This window comes from Papio anubis, chromosome 7 (assembly GCF_008728515.1).
Source record: "Papio anubis isolate 15944 chromosome 7, Panubis1.0, whole genome shotgun sequence".
Lineage (NCBI taxonomy): Eukaryota > Metazoa > Chordata > Mammalia > Primates > Cercopithecidae > Papio > Papio anubis.
The window spans coordinates 13445901-13465265 of NC_044982.1; the positions used below are offsets into that span (position 1 = coordinate 13445901).

The 19365-nt window shown below is 49.9% G+C and overlaps 1 protein-coding gene across 2 annotated transcripts in view; it reads left to right on the forward strand.

The window, feature by feature from the left end:
• Positions 1-18370: 18370 nt before the first annotated feature.
• The window catches only part of ITPK1 (inositol-tetrakisphosphate 1-kinase), a 181382-nt gene continuing 180387 nt past the window's right edge, over positions 18371-19365 (forward strand). Inside the window, exons 1-2 of one of the 2 annotated variants that reach the window (XM_003902187.3) lie at positions 18371-18510; positions 18960-19196. In XM_003902187.3, coding sequence (XP_003902236.2) covers positions 19102-19196 — 95 coding nt within the window. In that variant the 5' untranslated portion in view covers positions 18371-18510; positions 18960-19101. Of the gene's footprint in view, positions 18511-18700; positions 19197-19365 lie in introns of those variants that run through there. The other variant, XM_031667887.1, reaches the window with a different exon arrangement.

Here is a 19365-nt window from a genome sequence, read left to right on the forward strand (position 1 = left end):
TCTGGGTTGCCTATAAATATGGTAAACAGGCCAGACGTCGTGGCCTAATCTGTAATCCCATCACTTTGGGAGGCTGAGGTGGGAGGATCACTTGAGGTCAGGAGTTTGAGACCAGCCTGGCCAACATGGCGAAACCCCATCTCTACTGAAAATACCAAATTACCTGGGCGTGGTGGTGCACACCTGTAATCCCAGTCAGTTGGAAGGCTGAGGCAGAAGAATTGGTTGAACCTGGAAGGCGGAGGTTGAAGTGAGCTGAGATCACGCCACTGCACTCCAGCTGGGGCTACTGAGTGAGACCCTGTCTCAAAAATAAATACATAGATAAATATGGTAAACAACCCAGGCCAGGCTGACGGGAGTCTTTAAAGGGAGTACCTGTCATAGGGGGACTTCATGCTTATAATTCTGGGCTTTCGTTACATATGAAAATGCAGTCCCTTTTGCACTAAAGACAATCAAAGCTGAAATAGCTGCTGCTGAATGGGTATCACCGTTTTAAAAGCTACAGAAGAAGTTAAAGTCAGTTTCAGCCTTTAGGAGATACCCTTGACTTCTCGTTACTGAAGGAGTTTGACCCGTTACTCACCTATGATTAACAGTTTCCAAGTACATACTCACAAGCAAGCTTTAGGGATAAAGTCATTCATAACTCAAGTGCTTAATATCAGAGAACTAGTAAAGTGAGTTGATGGCTTAAATAACCACTAGGCAGAATATGAGACAGTCATTAAAACTAATGATTATGAAGGCTGGTATAACAGAGGATACTTAAGGTATGATGAGGAGAGGGAAAAGTATAGATATAACATTAAAAACATGTTGCCTATTTACAGAAAAGACACAGGAAAGAAGTAAATGCTAACTGTGATTATGCTGGGTAATTTTTTCTTTCACAGTCTCTTTTTTTCCCAAAAGTCCTTTAATGAGTGTATATTAATGTCATCATTGAAAAAAAAACTGAAAAGTCTTTAAGAATCATTCCTTTCTGCCAGGCGTGGTGGCTCACACCTGTAATCCCAGCACTTTGGGAGGCTGAGGTGGGCAGATCACAAGGTCAGGAGATTGAGACCATTGGACTAACATGGTGAAAACCCGTCTCTACTAAAATTACAAAAAATTAGCTGGGCGTGGTGGCGGGCGCCTGTAGTCCCAGCTACTCGGGAGGCTGAGGCAGGAGAATGATGTGAACCCGGGAGGCGGAGCTTGAAGTGAGCCGAGATCTCGCCACTGCACTCCAGCCTGGGTGACAGAGCGAGAGTCCATCTCAAAAAAAAAAGAAAGAAAGAAAAAAGAAAAATCATTCCTTTCTTTCCAGACAGTCAGGTGGAATCCAGATATACCCCAGGTTGTCACACAAAGGCCTACCCTGCTATTTTCTCACCTTCCCTCCTCACTTTCCAATGAATTAAAAATAATATTTAACAAGTGCCTCTTAGCTGCCAATGCCTGCAACCAATAGCAGTCGGGATATGGGACTGAGAAACACATAAATCCTGTCTTCAAGGATCTTATGGCTACAGCACTTTTCCCTCCCTTCCTTCCTTCCTTCCTTCCTTCCTTCCTTCCTTCCTTCCTTCCTTCCTTCCTTCCTTCCTTCCTTTTGAGACAGGGTTGCACTCTGTCACCTCGGCTAGAGCACAGTGGCACAATCTTGGCTCACTGCAACCTTTGCCTCCTGGGCTCAAGCCATCCTCCCACCTCAGCCTCCCAAGTAGCCTGACCACAGGCTACCACACCTGGCTAATTTTTGTATTTTTCATAGATATGGGTTTCACTATGTTGCCCAGGCTGGTCTCCAACTCCCAGAGTCAAGCGATCCACCAGCTTCAGCCTCCCAAAGTGCTGGGATTACAGGAGTGAACCACCATGCCTGGTCTATTTTTTAATTCTAAAATTTTGTTTAGAGACAGGTCTCACTATGTTGATTGACCAGGCTGGTCTTGAATACCTAGGCTCAAGTGATCCTCCTGCCTTGCCCTCCCAAAGTGCTGGGATTACAGGCATGAGCCATCATGCCTGGCCAGCACGTTTACATAACACCTGCTAAGCTCATTCGCTGTTCTAAACTCACCTCCCCCAGGATGTCTTCCAGGATGCCCTCTCCTCATGGTCCTGTATGGCTGTAGACACATTCACCTGATTTTTCCACTAGTCCATGAGCTTCTTGGGGCCAAACCCAGTGCCCATTCTCTTTAATTATATTTAAAAATTAAAACATGGCCAGGTGCAGTGGCTTTCACCTGTAATCCCGGCACTTTGGGGAGGCGAGGTGGTGAATCATTGAGATCAGGAGTTCAAAGCCAGCTAGTAACATGATAAAACCCCGTCTCTACTAAAAATAACAAAAATTAGCCAGATGGTGGTGGTGCACCCGTGTAATCCCAGCTACTTGGGAGGTTGGGGCAGGAGAATCGCTTGAACCCAGGAGGCGGAAGCTGTGGTGAGCCGAGATCACACCACTGCACTCCAGCCTGGAAGCGAGAGAGAGTCCTCCTCAAAAGCCAAGAGTCTGCCCAGTGGCTCATGCCTGTAATCTCAGCACTTTGAGAACCTGAGGCAGGTGGATCACCTGAGGTCAGGAGTTTGAGACCAGCCTGACCAACGTGTGAAACCCTGACTCTACTAAAAATACAAAAATTAGCCAGACGTGGTGGTGGGCGCCTGTAATCCCAGGTACTCGGGAAGCTGAGGCAGGAGAATGCTAGAACCTGGGAGGCGGAGGTTGCAGCGAGCAGTCATTGTGCCATTGCACTCCAGCCTGGCGGTCAGGGTGAGACTCTGTCTCAAAAAAAATTAACACACCTTTTTTTTTTTTTTTTTTTAACAGACACTCTTGCTCTGTCTTCCATGCTAGAGTGTGGTGGCATAATCACAGCTCTCTGTAGCCTAGAACTCTTGGGCTCAAGCGATCCTCCTGCCTCAGCCTCTCAAGTAGCTGAGACTTCAGGTGTGAACCCACACACCTAACTGCCTCTTTCCTCTCTGACTGCAGAATGTGTAATTGGCCTCAACAGATGTTTGCTAAATAAATGCTTAATCTATGCTACAGACGCATGGAATAACTTGGGGGTGGTGTTACCTCACTGTCTTCAGTTTGTCATTTTGATTTTCTTAGTTTGCCTTTTTCAGGCATGACCCAGACTCCAGGAAGGAAAACTAGCAGTTGTTACGTGTGTGAGAAAACTAAGCCTCTGAGACCTCCTTCTGTTGTAAATGTCTTTATGGCTTCCCACATCCAAATTCTCCATAGGTTTGCATCCATAGATTTGAATCCATCTACTAGTACAAGAAATCTCCGACAAGCTTAACCAGGCGTGGTGGTGCATCCTGTAATTATAATCCCAGCTACTTGGGAGGCTGAGCCAGGAGAATTACTTGAACCCAGGAGGCGGAGGTTGCAGTGAGCTGAGATTGTGCCACTGCACTGCAGTCTGGAAAACAGAGGGAGACTTTGTATCAAACAAAACAAAACTATCCTTAAAAAAAAAAAAAAGTCTTGGCGAAGCAACCGATTGGTTTATGTTAGCTGGCCCTATAAAAGCAACTACTACATACATGTTCAAATTTAGCAGAGCGTTGGGGTAAGAAGAGTACTTATTTGAGTGTAAAAAAAAGAAAAGTGGAGAATTTATAAACAGTGAAACCATTTCGAGCAGGGTTCGGCAAACCTTTTCTGGCAAGGGCCAGATGTAAGTATTTTAGGCTTTATAGGCCTTACGGTCTCTGTCGCAACTATTCAGCTCTGTCTTTGCTGCAGGACAGGAGCCACAGGCAAGATTTAAAGGAATAGGTGTGGCTGTGTTCCCACACAACTTGATTCATGGATGCTGAAATCTGAATTTCCTATAATTTTCACTTGTCATGAACTATTATCTTCTTTCGGGACACTGTCTTGGTCTGTCGCCTGGGCTGGAGTGCAGTGGCATGATCTTGGCTCACTATAACCTCTGCCTCCCAGCTTCAAGCGATTGTCCTACCTTAGCCTCCCGAGTAACTGGGATTACAGGTGCACGCCACCACACCCAGCTAATTTTTGTATTTTATTTTATTTTTGAGACAGAGTCTCACTCTGTGGCCCAGGCTGGAGTGCAGTGGTGCCATCTTGGCTCACTGCAACCTCCGTCCCCCAGGTTCAAGCGATTCTCCTGCCTCAGCAGGAGTTCAAGACTAGCCTGATCAATATGATGGAACCACGTCTCTACTAAAAATACAAACAAAAAAATTAGCTGGGTGTGGTGGCAAGTGCCTGTAATCCCAGCTACTCTGGAGGCTGAGGCAGGATAACTGCTTGAACCCCGGAAGTGGAGGTTGCAGTGAGCTGAGATTGCATCATTACTCTCCAGCATGGGCGACAGAGCAAGACTCTATCTCAAAAAAAAAAAAAAAAAAAAATTAGGCGGGCATGGTGGTGCACACCTGTGGTCTCAGTTACTCCAGAAGCTGAGGTGGGAGGCTCATGTAAGTCTGGTATGTTGAGGCTGCAGTGATTGCACCACTGCACTCCAGCCTGGGCAACAGAGAAAGACTCTGTCTCAGAAAAGAAAAAATATATATATATACACATATATATACACACACACACACACATATTATATACATATATATATAGAAGGCTGGGTGCCAAGGCTCACACCTGTAATCCCAGTACTTTGGGAGGCTGAGACAGGCGGATCATTTGAGGTGAGGAGTTCAAGACCAGCCTGGCCAACATGGTGAAACCCCATCTCTACTTAAAATACAAAACTTAGTCAGGTGTGTTGGCAGGCGCCTGTAATCGCAGCTGCTTGGGTAGCTGAGGCAGGAGAATCGCTTGAATCCGGGCCACAGGGCAAGACCCTGTCTCAAAAAAAAAAATATATATATATATGTGTGTGTGTGTGTGTGTATATATATACATATATATATATATAGAGAGAGAGAGAATATTGAGTACCTGATTATAAACGATGATGACAATTTTATGCTTTATTTCTCCCCATATTTTGGCGTAGTGTAATAGTTCTCAATCTCCATGGGCACCTAATGGAGACCTGTCTCTTGCATTTCGGGGCAGACTTGGCTCTTGCATTTCCTGATGCTGATCTTAGATGCAGAGGGTTTGATTCATTTCACTGCATATCATTATCACTGGCACATGTGAGGTGCAGCTCTTGTTTATTTTGGGGGTCCAACTTCCCCTCCAAGCCCCTTCTCCCCCAATAATTCTTTTTTTTTTTGAGACCAAGTCTCGCTCTGTCATCCAGGCTGGAATGCAGTGGTGCAATCTCAGCTCACTGCAACCTCTGCCTCTAGGGCTCAAGCAATTCTGTTTCAGCCTCCTGCGTAGCTGGAACTACAGGCACACACTACCATGCCTGGCTAATTTTGGTATTTTTAGTAGAGACAGGGTTTCACCATATTGGTCAGGCTGGTCTTGAACTCCTGACCTCAGGTGATTTGCCCACCTCAGCCTCCCAAAGTGCTGGGATTACAAGCGTGAGCCCCTGTGCCCGGCCCTCCCCCAATAATTCTGATTCAATTGTTCTGAGGTGGGATCCAGACAGGGGCATCTGTTTTTAAAGCTGCCTGGTGATTCTAATATGCAGCCAGGGAACCCTGGAACTTGTGTTTTGTTCTCCTTTTTAGTATCTTGCTGCTCAGAGTGACCAGTGAACCCAAGCATCAGCATCACCTGCTAGACATGCAGAATGTCAGGCCCCGCCCCAGACCCACTGAATCAGAATATTCATGTTAACAAGATTCCCTGGCCGGGCACGGTGGCTCACACCTGTAATCTCAGCACTTTGGGAGGCAGAGGCAGGAGGACTGCTTGAGCCCACAAGTTCAAGGCAAGCCTGGGCAACATAGTGGACCCCTTCTGTACAAAAAAATACTTTAAAAAGCCAGGTGTGGTCCCAGCTGCTTGGAAGGCTGAGGCAGGAGGATCACCTGAAGCCGGGAGGTTGGGGCTGCAGTGAGCTATGATCATGCCACTGCACTTTAGCCTGGGTGCCAGAGCAAGACCCTATCTCAAAAAATAAATAAATAAATAAAAATTTAAAAAAATCCCAGGAGATTCACATGCTCACTGAAGTTGGAGAAGTGCAATTCTTGGTTGTGGGTGTGACGCTTCCCTTTCTGTGATTGACAGGAGTTTGAAAGCAGTGTTTGAGATGCAGGACTGTAGATGGAATCCTGTTTTAGACCCAGGAGGGGCTGGTGAAGCATTGACTGCTGAGACACGTGTGCTGTGAACTCTTGGTGGGTTTTTTTTTTTTTTTTTAATCTAGGGTTCTTGTAAAATGAGGTCCCATGGCAGTAGTCTGTCTAGCAGAGCCCAGAGAGTGAGACTGTGCCAGGAAAAGCAATTTAGGACCCAAGAGGCCAGCAGGGGCCTCCTTCCCCATGACCCTGGAGGGTGGACGTCACTGGGGCTTCTGGGGCTGGCCAAGGGTGGGCTGTAGATGGCATTTCTTAATATAGTTACTCAATAGCTATGTTTTCTAAGTGCCACAGAGGACTAAAGGAATGTCACTAAATGTTTGGCATGGAAGGAGCTAATGGCTTTGAGAGGAACATTTCCCAGGCCTTGGTAGGAGAACAGCTGTCATAGAAGGGGGGTGTCATGGAGACAAACCCCACGCACGGGCCTGGCCACTGCTTTTTCACCACTTTGACTTTGGGCATGAAACAATGGTGTGAGCAGAGAGCCAGCATTGCCCAGGGAGGCTGTGATCTTGGGGCTTGGCCTTGCCCGGGCAGCAGGCAGGGCTGGCTGCTGCTGGCTTTCTCTGTCTGCCTCCATTTATCAGTCTGTACAAAGGGCATGTTGCTACAGCCAGCAGGATTTCAAAACTCCACGGTACCACCTTGCTCTCTGAGTATTTCCTTCCTTCTTTCCTCTGGAGGTCTCGACAAGACTCCTTTCCTTGACCTCACAGTAAGAAGAATGGTGGGAAAAGCCCAATATGAGGGGGAAAGTCCCGCCCTGCCATTGCTCTGTGACTTCCAGGGGACACTTCACCCATCAAGACCCTCATTCCAGGAGGTGGGGAAAGCATGCCCCTCTCTGCAGGGTGGCTATAGAAAGCCATGAAGCCAGGTATTTAAGAGTTCTTTGGAAACCAGATTCAGGGTAGCTGTGTATACACTAAATGAGCACCTCTTGAATAGAATCACTTCCCTTCCACCAGACCTGCAAAGTCAGTTTAAATCTCTCCTATCCCACTTTTTCAGGAATGACAGCTGACTTCAGTGTCTGATCAGTTTTGTCACCTCCAAGGAAATAATGGACTTAGGTAAGAGTATCAATTGGCGTTAAAACCATTAGGAGGTCTAACGGCAAGGGAACGAACAATAAAACCATGGCAGATTCATTCAAATAAATCAGTCAACAATGGGGACCAAATGTGATACACACAACAATATCGATGTATCTCATAGATAAGGCTGACTGAAAGAGCTCATATTGTAAGATTCTGTCTGTATGAATTACGGAAACAGGCAAAACTCATCTGTGTGATAAAAGTCAGAATAGCAGTGATGTAGTTTGGATATTTGTCCCTGCCCAAATCTCATGTTGAAATATAATCCCCACTGTTGGAGGTGAGGGCTGGTGGGAGGTGTTTGGATCATGGGGACGGATCCCTCATGAATGGCTGGGGCTATCCACTTTTAAAGGACCAGATAAGTGAGTTCTCACTCTGATTTCATGAGAGATCTGGTCCTTTAAAAGTGCCTGGCGGCTGAGTGTGGTGGCTCATGCCTGTAATTCCAGCACTCTGGGAGGCTGAGGCGGGTGGATCATGAGATAAGGAGATCGTGACCATCCTGGCTAACACGGTGAAACTGAGTCTCTACTAAAAATACCAAAAATTAGCCGGGCGTGGTGGCGGGCGCCTGTAGTCCCAGCAACTCGGGAGGCTGAGGTGGGACAATGGCGTGAACCCAGGAGGCAGAGCTTGCAGTGAAACCTTGTCTCTACTAAAAATACAAAAATTAACCAGGCGTGGTGGCACATTCCTGTAGTCCCAGCTACTTGGGAGGCTGAGGCATGAGAACCGCTTGAACCCAGGAGGCAGAGGTTGCAGTGAGCCAAGATCATGCCACTGCACTCCAGCCTGAGTGACAGAGCAAGACTCTGCCTCAAAGAAAAAAAAAAGATCTAACTTCTAGTTTAGAGCAAATGTAAGGGATAGAGAAACAAGTTAAATGGCACAATGAAGAAGCAAGCAGAAGACTGAATCTTCTGCAGGACAATCAATCCAGTCTCTGTCACGAGAGGACCTGATCAGAGGAGCTCAAGGGACATCACAATTAGATGCAATGCAAAGCCTGGGCTGGAACAAACCAGTCAAAACTAAGTAAACTTTTAGAGGTAATTAGGGATAACTGAACATAAATTGAGTTCTAGATAACTGCAAAAAATTGTTTTTAATGTTTTCTTGTTTGTTCGTTTGTTTTGGAGACAGGGTCTTGCTCTGTTGCCCAGGCTGGAGTGCAGTGGTGCAATCTCTGCTAACTGCAACCTCCACCTCCCGGGTTCAAGCAATTCTCTTGCCTCAGCCTCCTGAGTAGCTGGGATTACAGGCACCCGACACAGTGCAGAGCTAATTTTTGTATTTTTAGTAGAGACGGGGTTTCACCATGTTGGCCAGGCTGGTCTTGAACTCCTGACCTCAGGTGATTCACCCACCTTGGCCTCCCAAAGTGTTGGGATTACAGGCATGAGCCACTGTGCTCAGCCAGTGTTTTAAAGTATGTAACACTAACTGGGTTCCATTTTAAAATGTTATTTTTGCTGGGAATGGTGGCCATTTCCTGTAATCCCAGCACTTTGGGAGGCTAAGGTGGACGGATCATCTGAGGTCAGGAGTTCAAGACCAGCCTGACCAACATGGAGAAACCCCATCTCTACTAAAAATACAAAATTAGCTGGGCTTAGTGGCGCATGCCTGTAATCCCAGCTACTTGGGAGGCTTAAGCAGGAGAATCGCTTGAATCCGGGAGCCCAAGGTCATGGTGAGCCGAGATCATGCCATTGTACTCCAGCCTGGGCAACAAGAGCGAAACTCCATCTCAAAAAATAGATGTTATTTTTAAAAGACAAATGGTTTCTTGTGCATCTTTTCAGACTGAGACGTTCTCCATTCACACAAACGCATCTATGTGCACATAGTTCCTTACTTTCTTTACTTATCAGTAGCCTACCATATACATTGCATTACACTTGGGGTTTTTTTGGTTTTGTTTTTTGTTTTTGAGACAGAGCTTTGCTCTTGTTGCCCAGGCTGGAATGCAATGGTGTGATCCTGGCTCACCGCAATCTCTGCCTCCGGGGTTCAAGCAATTCTCCTGCCTCCGCCTCCCGACTAGCTGAGATTACAGACATGCACCACCACACCTGGCTAATTTTTAGTGGAGATGGGGTTTCTCCATGTTGGTCAGGCTGGTCTCAAACTCTCACCCTCAGATGATCCGCCTGCCTCAGCCTCCCAAAGTGCTGGGCGTGAGCCACCGAGCCCAGCCCCTACACTTGGGTTTTTAACCCAAGTGATATGGTTTGGTGGTGTCCCCACCCAAATCTCAACTTGAATTGTATCTCCCAGAATTCCCGCGTGTTGTGGGAGGGACCCAGGGGGAGATAATTGAATCATGGGGGGCAATTCTTTCCTGTGATATTCTCGTGATAGTGAATAAATCTCACAATATCTGATGGGTTTATCAGGGGTTTCCACTTTTGCTTCTTCCTCATTTTTCTCTTGCTGCCACCATGTAAGAAGTGCCTTTTCCCTTCCGCCATGATTCTGAGGCCTCCCCAGCCATGTGGAACTGTAAGTCCAATTAAACCTCTTTTTGTTCCCAGTTTTGGTTATGTCTTTATCAGCAGTGTGAAAACAAACTAATATAGCAAGCTAAAAACACACCGCATACACACTGCATTATACTACACGGTTACCAGTTACCATACACACCACATTATATCACCTGGCCAGGCATGGTGGTGTATACTTGTGGTCCCAGATACTCGGGACACTGAGGTGAAAGGATCACTTGAGCTCAGGAGTTTTAGAACAGCCTGGGCAAAATAGTAGACCCCATCTCTAATAATAATAATAATAATAATAATAATAATAAGTAAATAAAAATAAAAATGTAGGCTGAGTGTGGTGGTTCATGCCTATAATCTCAGCACTTTCGGAGGCCGAGGCGGGAGGATCACTTGATCCCAGAGGTTCAAGACCAGCCTGGGCAACATAATGAGACCTGTCTGTATTACTTAAAGTAAAATTAACAAAAAAAAAAATTAAAATGTGGCCAGGCGCAGTGGCTCATGCCTGTAATCCTAGCACTTTGGGAGGCTGAGGTGGCGGATCACCTGAGGTCAGGGATTTGAGACCAGCCTGTTCAACATGCAGAAACCCCGTCTCTACTAAAAATACAACAATTAGCCAGGCGTGGTGGCAGGCACCTGTAATCCCAGCTACTTGGGGGGGGCTGAGGAAGGGGAATCACTTGAATCTGGGAGGTGGAGGTTGCAGTGAGCCAAGATCATGCCACTGCACTCCAGCCTGGGCAGCAGAGCGCAACTCAGTTTCTAAAATAAAATAAAATAAAATAAAATAAAATAAAATAAAATAGTCTGGGCACGGTGGCTCATGCCTGTAATCCCAGCACTTTGGGAGGCTGAGGCAGATGGATCTTCTGAGGTCAGGAGTTTGAGACCAGCCTGGGCAATCTGGTGAAACCCCATCTCTACTAAAATATGAAAATTAGCTGGGCATGGTGGCATGCACCTGTAATCCCAGCTACTCCAGAGTCTGAGGCAGGAGAATCGTTTGAGCCTGGGAGGTGGAAATTGCAGTGAGCTGAGATTGTGCCACTGCACTCCAGCAAGGGTGACAGAGCAAGACTCCATCTCCAAAATAAATAAACAAATAAATAAATAAAAAAAGTATATAAAAAAAGATGCAGGGCCAGGCATAGTGGCTCATATCTGTAATCCCAGCACTTTGAGAGTCTGAGACAGGAGGATCACTTGAAGCCACAAGTTTGAGACCAAACTGGGCAACAAAATAAGACCTTGTCGGCCAGGCATGGTGGCTCACGCCTGTAATCCCAGCACTTTAAGAGGCTGAAGTGGGTGGATCTCTTGAGGTCAGGAGTCAAGACCAGCCTGGCCCACATGGTGAAACCCTGTCTCTACTAAACACACAAAATTAGCCGGGCGTGGTGGTGCACACCTGTAATCCCAGTTACTCAGGAGGCTGAGGTAGGTTCCCTTCCCCCACTCCCTCTCCCTTTCTCTCTCTCTCTCTTTCTTTCTTGACCGGGTTTTCCTCTGTTGCCTAGACTGGTCTTGAACTCCTGGCCTCAAGCAATCCTCCCACCTCAGACTCTCAAATTGCTGGGATTACAGGTGTGAACCACTGCACCCAGCCTTTTCTTTTTAAACATTTTATTAAAATTTGTTTTTCATTTAAACTTTTTAATAATCTTATGAACTAGGTCTGATGATCACTGCTATTTAATAAATGATAAGACTAAGGTTTGGACAGATTTATAGCTTGCCACAGTCACACAGTTAATAAATCACAGATAATACACAATCACGGCCGGTGCAGTGGCTCACGCCTATAATCCCAGCATGTTGGGAGGCTGAGGCCTCCTGACCTCAGGTGATCTGCCCTCCTCGGCCTTCCAATGTGCTGGGATTACAAGTGAGCCACCGTGCCCAGCCAAGTTTTTATATTATTCGTAGAGACAGTTTTCACCATGTTGGCAGGGCTGGTCTCAAACTCCTGACCTCAATTGATCTGCCCGTGTTGGCCTCCCAAAGTGCTGGGATTACAGGCATGAGCCACCACGGCCAGCCACTGTGTCTTGCACTAGCAAATTTAACTTCCGTGTCAATCATTGTCCCTCTCCCCTGAGAGGTCTGGGACCACCTAGAGGAACTTACCTAGCCTGCATTCAGTCGATATTTCCTGAGCACTCTTAGAGGCAGCTTGGCTTCATTTAGAATCCAGAGAGAACCCAGATTCTTAGCATCATCTAGTCTTTTTTTTTTTTAAGACAGGGCTTTGCTGTGTCACCCAGGCTTGGAGTGCAGTATTGCAACCATGGCTCACTGCAGCCTCAATCTCCTGGGCTTAAGCAATCCTCTCACCTCAGCCTACTGAGTTGCGGGGACTACAGGCATGTGCACACTTGGCTAATTTAAAAAAAAAAAAATGGCAGGGCTTGGTGGCTCATGCCTGTAATTCCAGCACTTTGGGAGGCCGAGGTGGGTGGATCACCTGAGGTCAGGAGTTTGAGACCATCCTGGCCAACATGGTGAAAACCCATCTCTACTAAAAATACAAAAAATTAGCTGGGTGTGGTGGCAGGTGCCTGTAATCCCAGCTACTTGGGAGGCTGAGGCAGGAGAATCACTTGAACCTGAGACATGGAGGTTGCAGTGAACCGAAATCATGCCATTGCACTCCAGACTGGCTGACAAGACCAAGACCCCATCTCAAAAAAAAAAAAAATAAATGTTTTTTGGCTGGGCTCAGTGGCTCATGCCTGTAATCCCCCAGCACTTTGGGAGGCAGAGGTGGGCAGATCACTTGGGGCCAGGAGTTCCAGACCAGTCTAGCCAACATGGCAAAACCCCATCTCTACTAAAAATACAAAAATTACCTAGGTGTGGTGGTGCACACCTGTAGTCCCATGCAACTTGGGAGGCTGAGGCAGCAGAATTGCTTGAACCTGGGAGGCAGAGGCTGCAGTGAGCCGAGTTTGCACCACTGCACTCCAGCCTGGGTGACAGAGTGATACATCTTAAATAAATAAATAAACAAATAAATTTTAATAGAAATGGGTCTTGCTATATTGCCAATGCTGGTCTTGAGCTCCTGGGCTCAAGTGATCCTCCCACCTCAGCCTCTCAAAGTGCTGGGATTATAGGTGTGAGCCTACTTGTATGCTATGGGATACAGGGCTGAGCAGAAAATAACCCAGCCCCTGCCCTCAAGGGGCTACAGTCTAGTGGTGGGGACAAATATTAATCAAGCACTCAAGCAGTGTGAAAAGTCAAATGTAATTATCACCACCCCTAGAGTTACAGAGAGCTAGATGACTGAAACAGCAGGGAAGGGACCCCTGAACCGAGAACTGGTGAATGGGCTAACAAGCAAAGAGAGGGAAGAACATTCCAGAAAAAGGAATTGCATGTCTGAAGGCCCTAGGGAGCACAGGGACTAAAAGAGGCCAGCATGACAGGCAGAGAGGAATGGGAATAGAGAGGGAGATGAAGCTAGGAGGCCTTGGCCTTGTCAAGGAGTTTGGCTTTATTCCAAGTACAGTGGGAAGCGGTTTAAGTTGGGGGCATAGAGGAAGAGGGTAACTGTAGCCTGATCAGATCTGATTTAGATAGTTCTGGCTCAGAATAGTCAAGTGGGGAAGAGTTGATGGGTTTCCTGGAAATGAAAGAAACTGACAAGTAGTGAATCAGATAAATACTTAGCCCAACATCATGTCCATTCCTGGAATCAGCCCATATCCAAACACTGTTTGATTGGGCAGGGATGGGGTAGGCAAAAAGGCCCACTCCCTTAGTCAAGGCGGGACGTCTCTGAACGGTGGTCCTAGTCCTTGAGCTCCCTGTGGGATGACCAAGACCTTAAAACAAAGATAAACACGTAGAATGATCGGCCCAGGATTTCAGAGAAGAGTGGGGAGGACCCTGGTTCCAGCTAAGCAGCGGGAAGATCCTGTTCCACCCAAGGCAGGGGTCCCAGTCCTAGAACCCACCCCTTCCCTCCTTCTCCTGATCACCAGAAGAACAGTGAGCTCTCTGTGTGTGTGTGTACACCTTTGGCTGTAGGATCCTGGTTCTAACTCTCACCTACTTGCTCTGTGACTTTGAATAAATCCCCTTCTCCCTCCGGGCCCGTTTCATTATTGGAAAAAGAGAAAGTTGAAGTAATCAGTGACTCAACTTTTGGGGTGGTTCACAAGACCCTTTGAGAGTTTGTTGAAAGCTCTGACCATATGTACATAATTTCTGGCAGCTGTAGGGGTTCCTGTAGCCCTGGGGCTGGGTAGCAGGATTTACCTGGGGCTCAAGTGAAAAAATCCTTAGACAAGACATTAACAGGCACCTTTTCTGACGGCCTGCTATAGAACCAAGTCTCATACTCTGTTCTAGTCCTCACCACAATCCTTTGTTGTTGTTTTTTTTTTTGAGATGAAGTCTCGCTCTTGTTCCCCAGGCTGAAGTGCAGTGGCGCGATCTCAGCTCACTGCAACCTCCACCTCCTGGGTTCAAGCAATTCTCCTGCCTCGGCCTCCCGAATAGCTGGGAGTACATGTGCCTGCCACTATGCTCGGCTAATTTTTGTAGTTTTAGTAGAGACAGGGTTTTACCATGTTGACCCGGCTGGTCTTGAACTCCTGATCTCAGATGATCTGCCTGCCTTGGCCTCCCCAAGTGCTGTGAGCCACGGCGTGTGAGCCACGGCACCTGGCCACCACAATCCTTTAAGCACTACTCTTCCCACTTGGAGCTCGGAGACAGCACTTAAGTCACTTGCCCAAGCTGAGAAGAGCTGAAGTAGGACCCCCAAGCCAGGTCTCTGTGAAGCTAAAGACTGTTCTCCCCGTTCCAATGGGAGACATTACTACTCTTACCCTTTCCCCATTCCACCACTGCCCCCATAACAACACACATTTAAGGCCCGATAGCCCCCTCTTTTTTGTATTTTTTTTTTAACTCCAAAGAAGGCAAATGAGGGTCGCAGGTTTATTTATTTATTTATTTATTTGTTTATTTATTTGAGATGTGGTCTCATAGTATTGCCTAGGATGGCCTGAAACTCCTGGGTTCAAGCAATCCTCCTGCTGCAGCCTCCTGAGTAGCTGGGACTACAGGTGTGCCACCACTCCCGGCCTTATAAATTTTTAGTTATTAGACATGAGGTCTCACTATGTTGCCCAGGCTGGAGTGTGGAGGCTATTCATAAGTGTGATAATTGTGCACTACAGCCTCGAACTCCTGGGCTCAAGCAATTGTCCCATCTCAGCCTCCCAAGTAGTTGGTACTACAGGTGTGCACCACCGCACCTGGCTGTATTTTCAACTCCTTTCGGGGAGCAAGGTTTACCTTTTGACGTAGGATAGAGGATCTGAGGCCTCAATAGGCTAAGTGGCCTGCAAGGTCACACAGCAAGTGAGTAGTTCAACTGAGAGCTGGAGACAGAGGACATCTGTGATCACCTTGGAAGTCCCAGTGAGGACAAGCCTTACCTAGCTCCAACTCAGAAGGCCAGAAGGAAGAAGGGTTTGGGGGAGGCTGTAATCAGGGGAAGGACGCAGGGCCCTGGGGTGGGCCTTAAATAAGGGGCTTCCTGTGAGCCTGAGGATGGCCATGCCCTTGTATATACTTTGTCCTCCAGGCAAGTTCTCTGCTGGCCCTTTAAATCTTTTCAGTGGCTCTAGGTGGGGCATTTATCCCCACTTTACAGATGAAGATACCAAAAGAACTTTATCCCGGCCAGGCGTGGTGGCTTACGCCTGTAATCCCAGCAATTTGGGAGGTAGAGGCAGGCAGATCACTTTAGGTCAGGAGTTTGAGACCAGACTGGCCAACATGGTGAAACCCCATCTCTACTAAAAATACAAAAATTAGGTTGGGCGTGGTGGCTCATGCCTGTAATCCCAGCACTTTGGGAGGCCAAGGCGGGCGGATCATGAGATAAGGAGATGGTGACTATCCTGGCTAACACGGTGAAACTGCGTCTCTACTAAAAATACCAAAAATTAGCCGGGCGTGGTGGCGGGCGCCTGTAGTCTTAGCAACTCAGGAGGCTGAGGCGGGACAATGGCGTGAACCCGGGAAGTGGAGCTTGCAATGAGACCCGGGAGGTGCACTGGACTCCAGCCTGGGCGACAGAGCGAGACTCCATATAAAGTGAAATAAAATACTATTAAGAAAAAAAAAAAAAGAACTTCATCCATCTGCTGTTCAGAGGTGACGATACACACACTGTCTTCAGGGTCTCTCCCAAGTTCCCCTGGTCCGTTGCTCAGGCCTCATCTTCCTGCCCAGCTCCATTTTATCGTGCCCTTATTTACGGTGTTCTTGCCTTTTCACCCTCTGAAACTGTTTTCCCCTTTGCCTGGCATGCTGCCTCCCTCCCCCACTGAACTACTCATCCTTCAAGATCCAATGCCAAAGTGTCCCCAGTCATGCAGCAAAATGGGACAGATTGCCATCTTCCTTCCCATTTCCCTCTCAGCTCTCACCCCGTTTCTTTCTTCCTTTTTTTTTTTTTTTTTTGAGATGGAGTTTTGCCCTTGTTGCCCAGGCTGGAGTGCAATGGCACGACCTCAGCTAACTGCAACCTCCACCTCCCTGGTTCAAGCGATTCTCCTGCCTCAGCCTCCCGAGTAGCTGGGATTACAGGCATGCGCCACCACGCCCACCTAATTTTGTATTTTTAGTAGAGATGGGGTTTCTCCATGTTGTTCAGGCTGGCCTCGAACTCCCGATCTCAGGTGACCCGCCCGCCTCGGCCTCCCAAAGTGCTGTGATTACAGGCATGAGCCACCGCACCGAGCCTCACCCCGTGTTTCTAATCAATGGCTTGTGTCCATTTTCCTGCGCCACACCCTAGGCTCTCATGTGTTTGCCAAAGGAGTGAGGGAATTCCAGGAACCCTCCTGAACCACCCAGCCTCAACTGGTCTTTCAGTTCCTAAGAACAGCAGGACATTTAAAGTTGATGCCTATAATCCCTACTGTTGACTTCATTTGTCAAGTTTATTGTTGCAGCCCCCATCCCCTTCGTGTTTACTCCCTTAGCCTTCTTTTATCCATTTTGTGCCTCGGCCCTAGGGGTCCTTGCCATGATCTTCCCTTTATCCAGCTTTCCATGCCCCCCCCAGGAACCAGGCATTCTAAGCCACAGAGCTGACCCTGGAACCTGTCACCACTTCCCTTCTAGGCTCCCATGGCTTAAGAAACTCCAGTACCCTTGCCAGTACCCGTCCCTAGCTGGCCCCCTGGAGGAGTCCTGTGTCCCACCCATCGCCTTTTCCACTCTCCACCCCATCTTTTTTCTCTATCTTGTTAAAGAAAAAAATTAATCAGATTTTCGTTAAACATGGCAAGGAAGCCAGGCGCGGTGGCTCACGCCTGCAATCCCAGCACTTTGGGAGGCCGAGGTGGTAGGACAGCTTGAGCCCAGGAGTTCGAGACCTGCCTGGGCAACACAGTGTAGCCCCAGCTGCTCGAGAGGCTGAGGTGGGAGGATCAGTTAAACAGGGGAATTCGAGGCTGCAGTGAGCTATGACTGCACCACTGCACTCCAGCCTGGGCAGCACAGAGAGAAGCTTGTCTCCTTTTATTTTTTTTTGAGATGGAGTTTCTTAATGTAGGCCGGCCAGGGTGACCACATACCAAGCGTAGGGATATTCCTGACGGCAGGATTCTTGCTAAAACTGGACTAAGAAGGCCAAGGACAAAGCCCAAGGTCGCGGCCTGGTCAGAAAGAGGTCTCGGAGGAACCTGACTCAAGTGTGGTCAAGGGGAGTCTTTGTCACCCTCTGGCAACTTGGCTTTTTCGTGTCTCCCAGCCTCAATTCAAGCTCTTCCCCCTTCCCAGCTCCATCAAAATCTCCTTGATTTCCAAGGCCAGCTTCAACGTCTCCTCTCAAACTTTCCTGAGCCTTCCCTCCACGGCAATCCATTTTTCCTGCCTGGGCCTGGGGAGAGAAGTCCATTTCTCCTTCCCAAACCCAGAGACCTTTGAGGCAGGAAAGCTCTCGGGCTGCCCCGCAGGGAAGGGCAGGGTAGGCGGGGTTTAGTGACTCCCCGGCGCCGACGCTTACCCGCACCCATGAGGAAGGGGTCTCCGGGGACGGCCGCTGTTGTCGCTGTCGCCTCCAGTCCCCGCCCCTTCCCCACTCCGTGAAGGGGACCCAGAGTGGAGCTGTGGTCACGTCCTACGCCTACGAGGGCCCCTGAGTGTTTGTTCACCCCCTCCCCGGGGGCCCCATCCTGGGCCGGGGTCCGCTTCCTCGAGGGAAGGGGCGAATTCCTGGAAGGTCTCCGTCCGGGCGCAGTTGCAATGGATTGCGTTGGGGGCGCTGAACCCTGCTGGGGGTACAGAGACGCTTCCGAAACTCAGCGGCTCGGTCGCCTCAAAAGGCCAGGCAGAACACGCCCACACCGCGCCTCCCTTCCCGAAGACCGCCCGGCCACGGCCGCCCCCAGGAAGCCCCGCGCCCTGCACCCGGGGACACAAACAGGCGCCGGGTAGCCGCAAGGGCCGGCGCGGCGCCTTTAAGAGGCGGCGGGCGACGCTGCCCCCTGGCGGCCGCCCCGCGGCTTCCTTGCCGCCGCGGGCTCAAGCGGGGCGGCCGGGCCAGCGCGGGGCGGCGGCGGGCAGGGGCGGCGAGTGCGCGGGCGCTCGCCGCCGCCCTTCTCGGAGGACAGCGCGCGGGGACTAGGCCGAGGAGGAAGTGGCGGCGGCGGCGGCGGGTGAGGACCGCGAGCCGGGCCAGGTGGCCGCGTGCGCCCCGCCGGGGTCCGAGCGCGCCCGGGGAATACGGCCCAGCTCGGAACGTCCGAAGGCGGGGACCCGGGCGGGAGGAAGAGGGAGGAAGGGCTCGGAGGCCGCGCTTCTGCCGCCGCCGGAGGGCGCGTGGCTCGGGCCGGCGCGGCGGGAGGGCGGGCAGGGCGGGGGCGGTGTCTGCGGAGGCCCGGCTTCCCCTCCTGCGGGCCCTGGCCCCAGCACCGGCTCAGGCTCAGCCCTGCCCCAGCCGGCAGGCCGGGCGGCGCGGCGCTCGCGAGCCGGTGGGCGGGAGGGCGAGCCCGCGGGCGGCGGGGGCGTGGGCGGTGGCAGCTTGGCCCAGCCAGTGGCCTTCCGCGCTGAGCGCCGCTCCCTCCTCCCGGCCGCCCGCCGCGCCCCGCCCCGCCCCGCGCGGCAGGACTGCGCGCCCCAGCTCCGATCCCCGTTCCGCGTCCCCGCCGCCGGGAGGAGGTGCCCACTCGCTCGCGGCGCGCGCTGGCCGCCAGACTCGGCCTGTGGGCGATTTCCTCCGGACCCAGGCTCCCCGCCCGAGGAGGAAGATGCAGACCTTTCTGAAAGGGAAGAGAGTTGGCTACTGGCTGAGCGAAAAGAAAATCAAGAAGCTCAATTTCCAGGCCTTCGCCGAGCTGTGCAGGTAAGGAGGGACGCGGCGCCGGTGCCCGGGGACTCCTGGCCCGAGTCCGGTGCAGCCTCAGCGGTTGTTTTGGGAGGTCGGAGCCAAACGGGAAGAAGTGACGCGCGGGGAGACTGAGTCCAAGCAGCCAGGTGGTGGTGGCCGCCGCCGGCCGCGTTCCAGGAAAGCG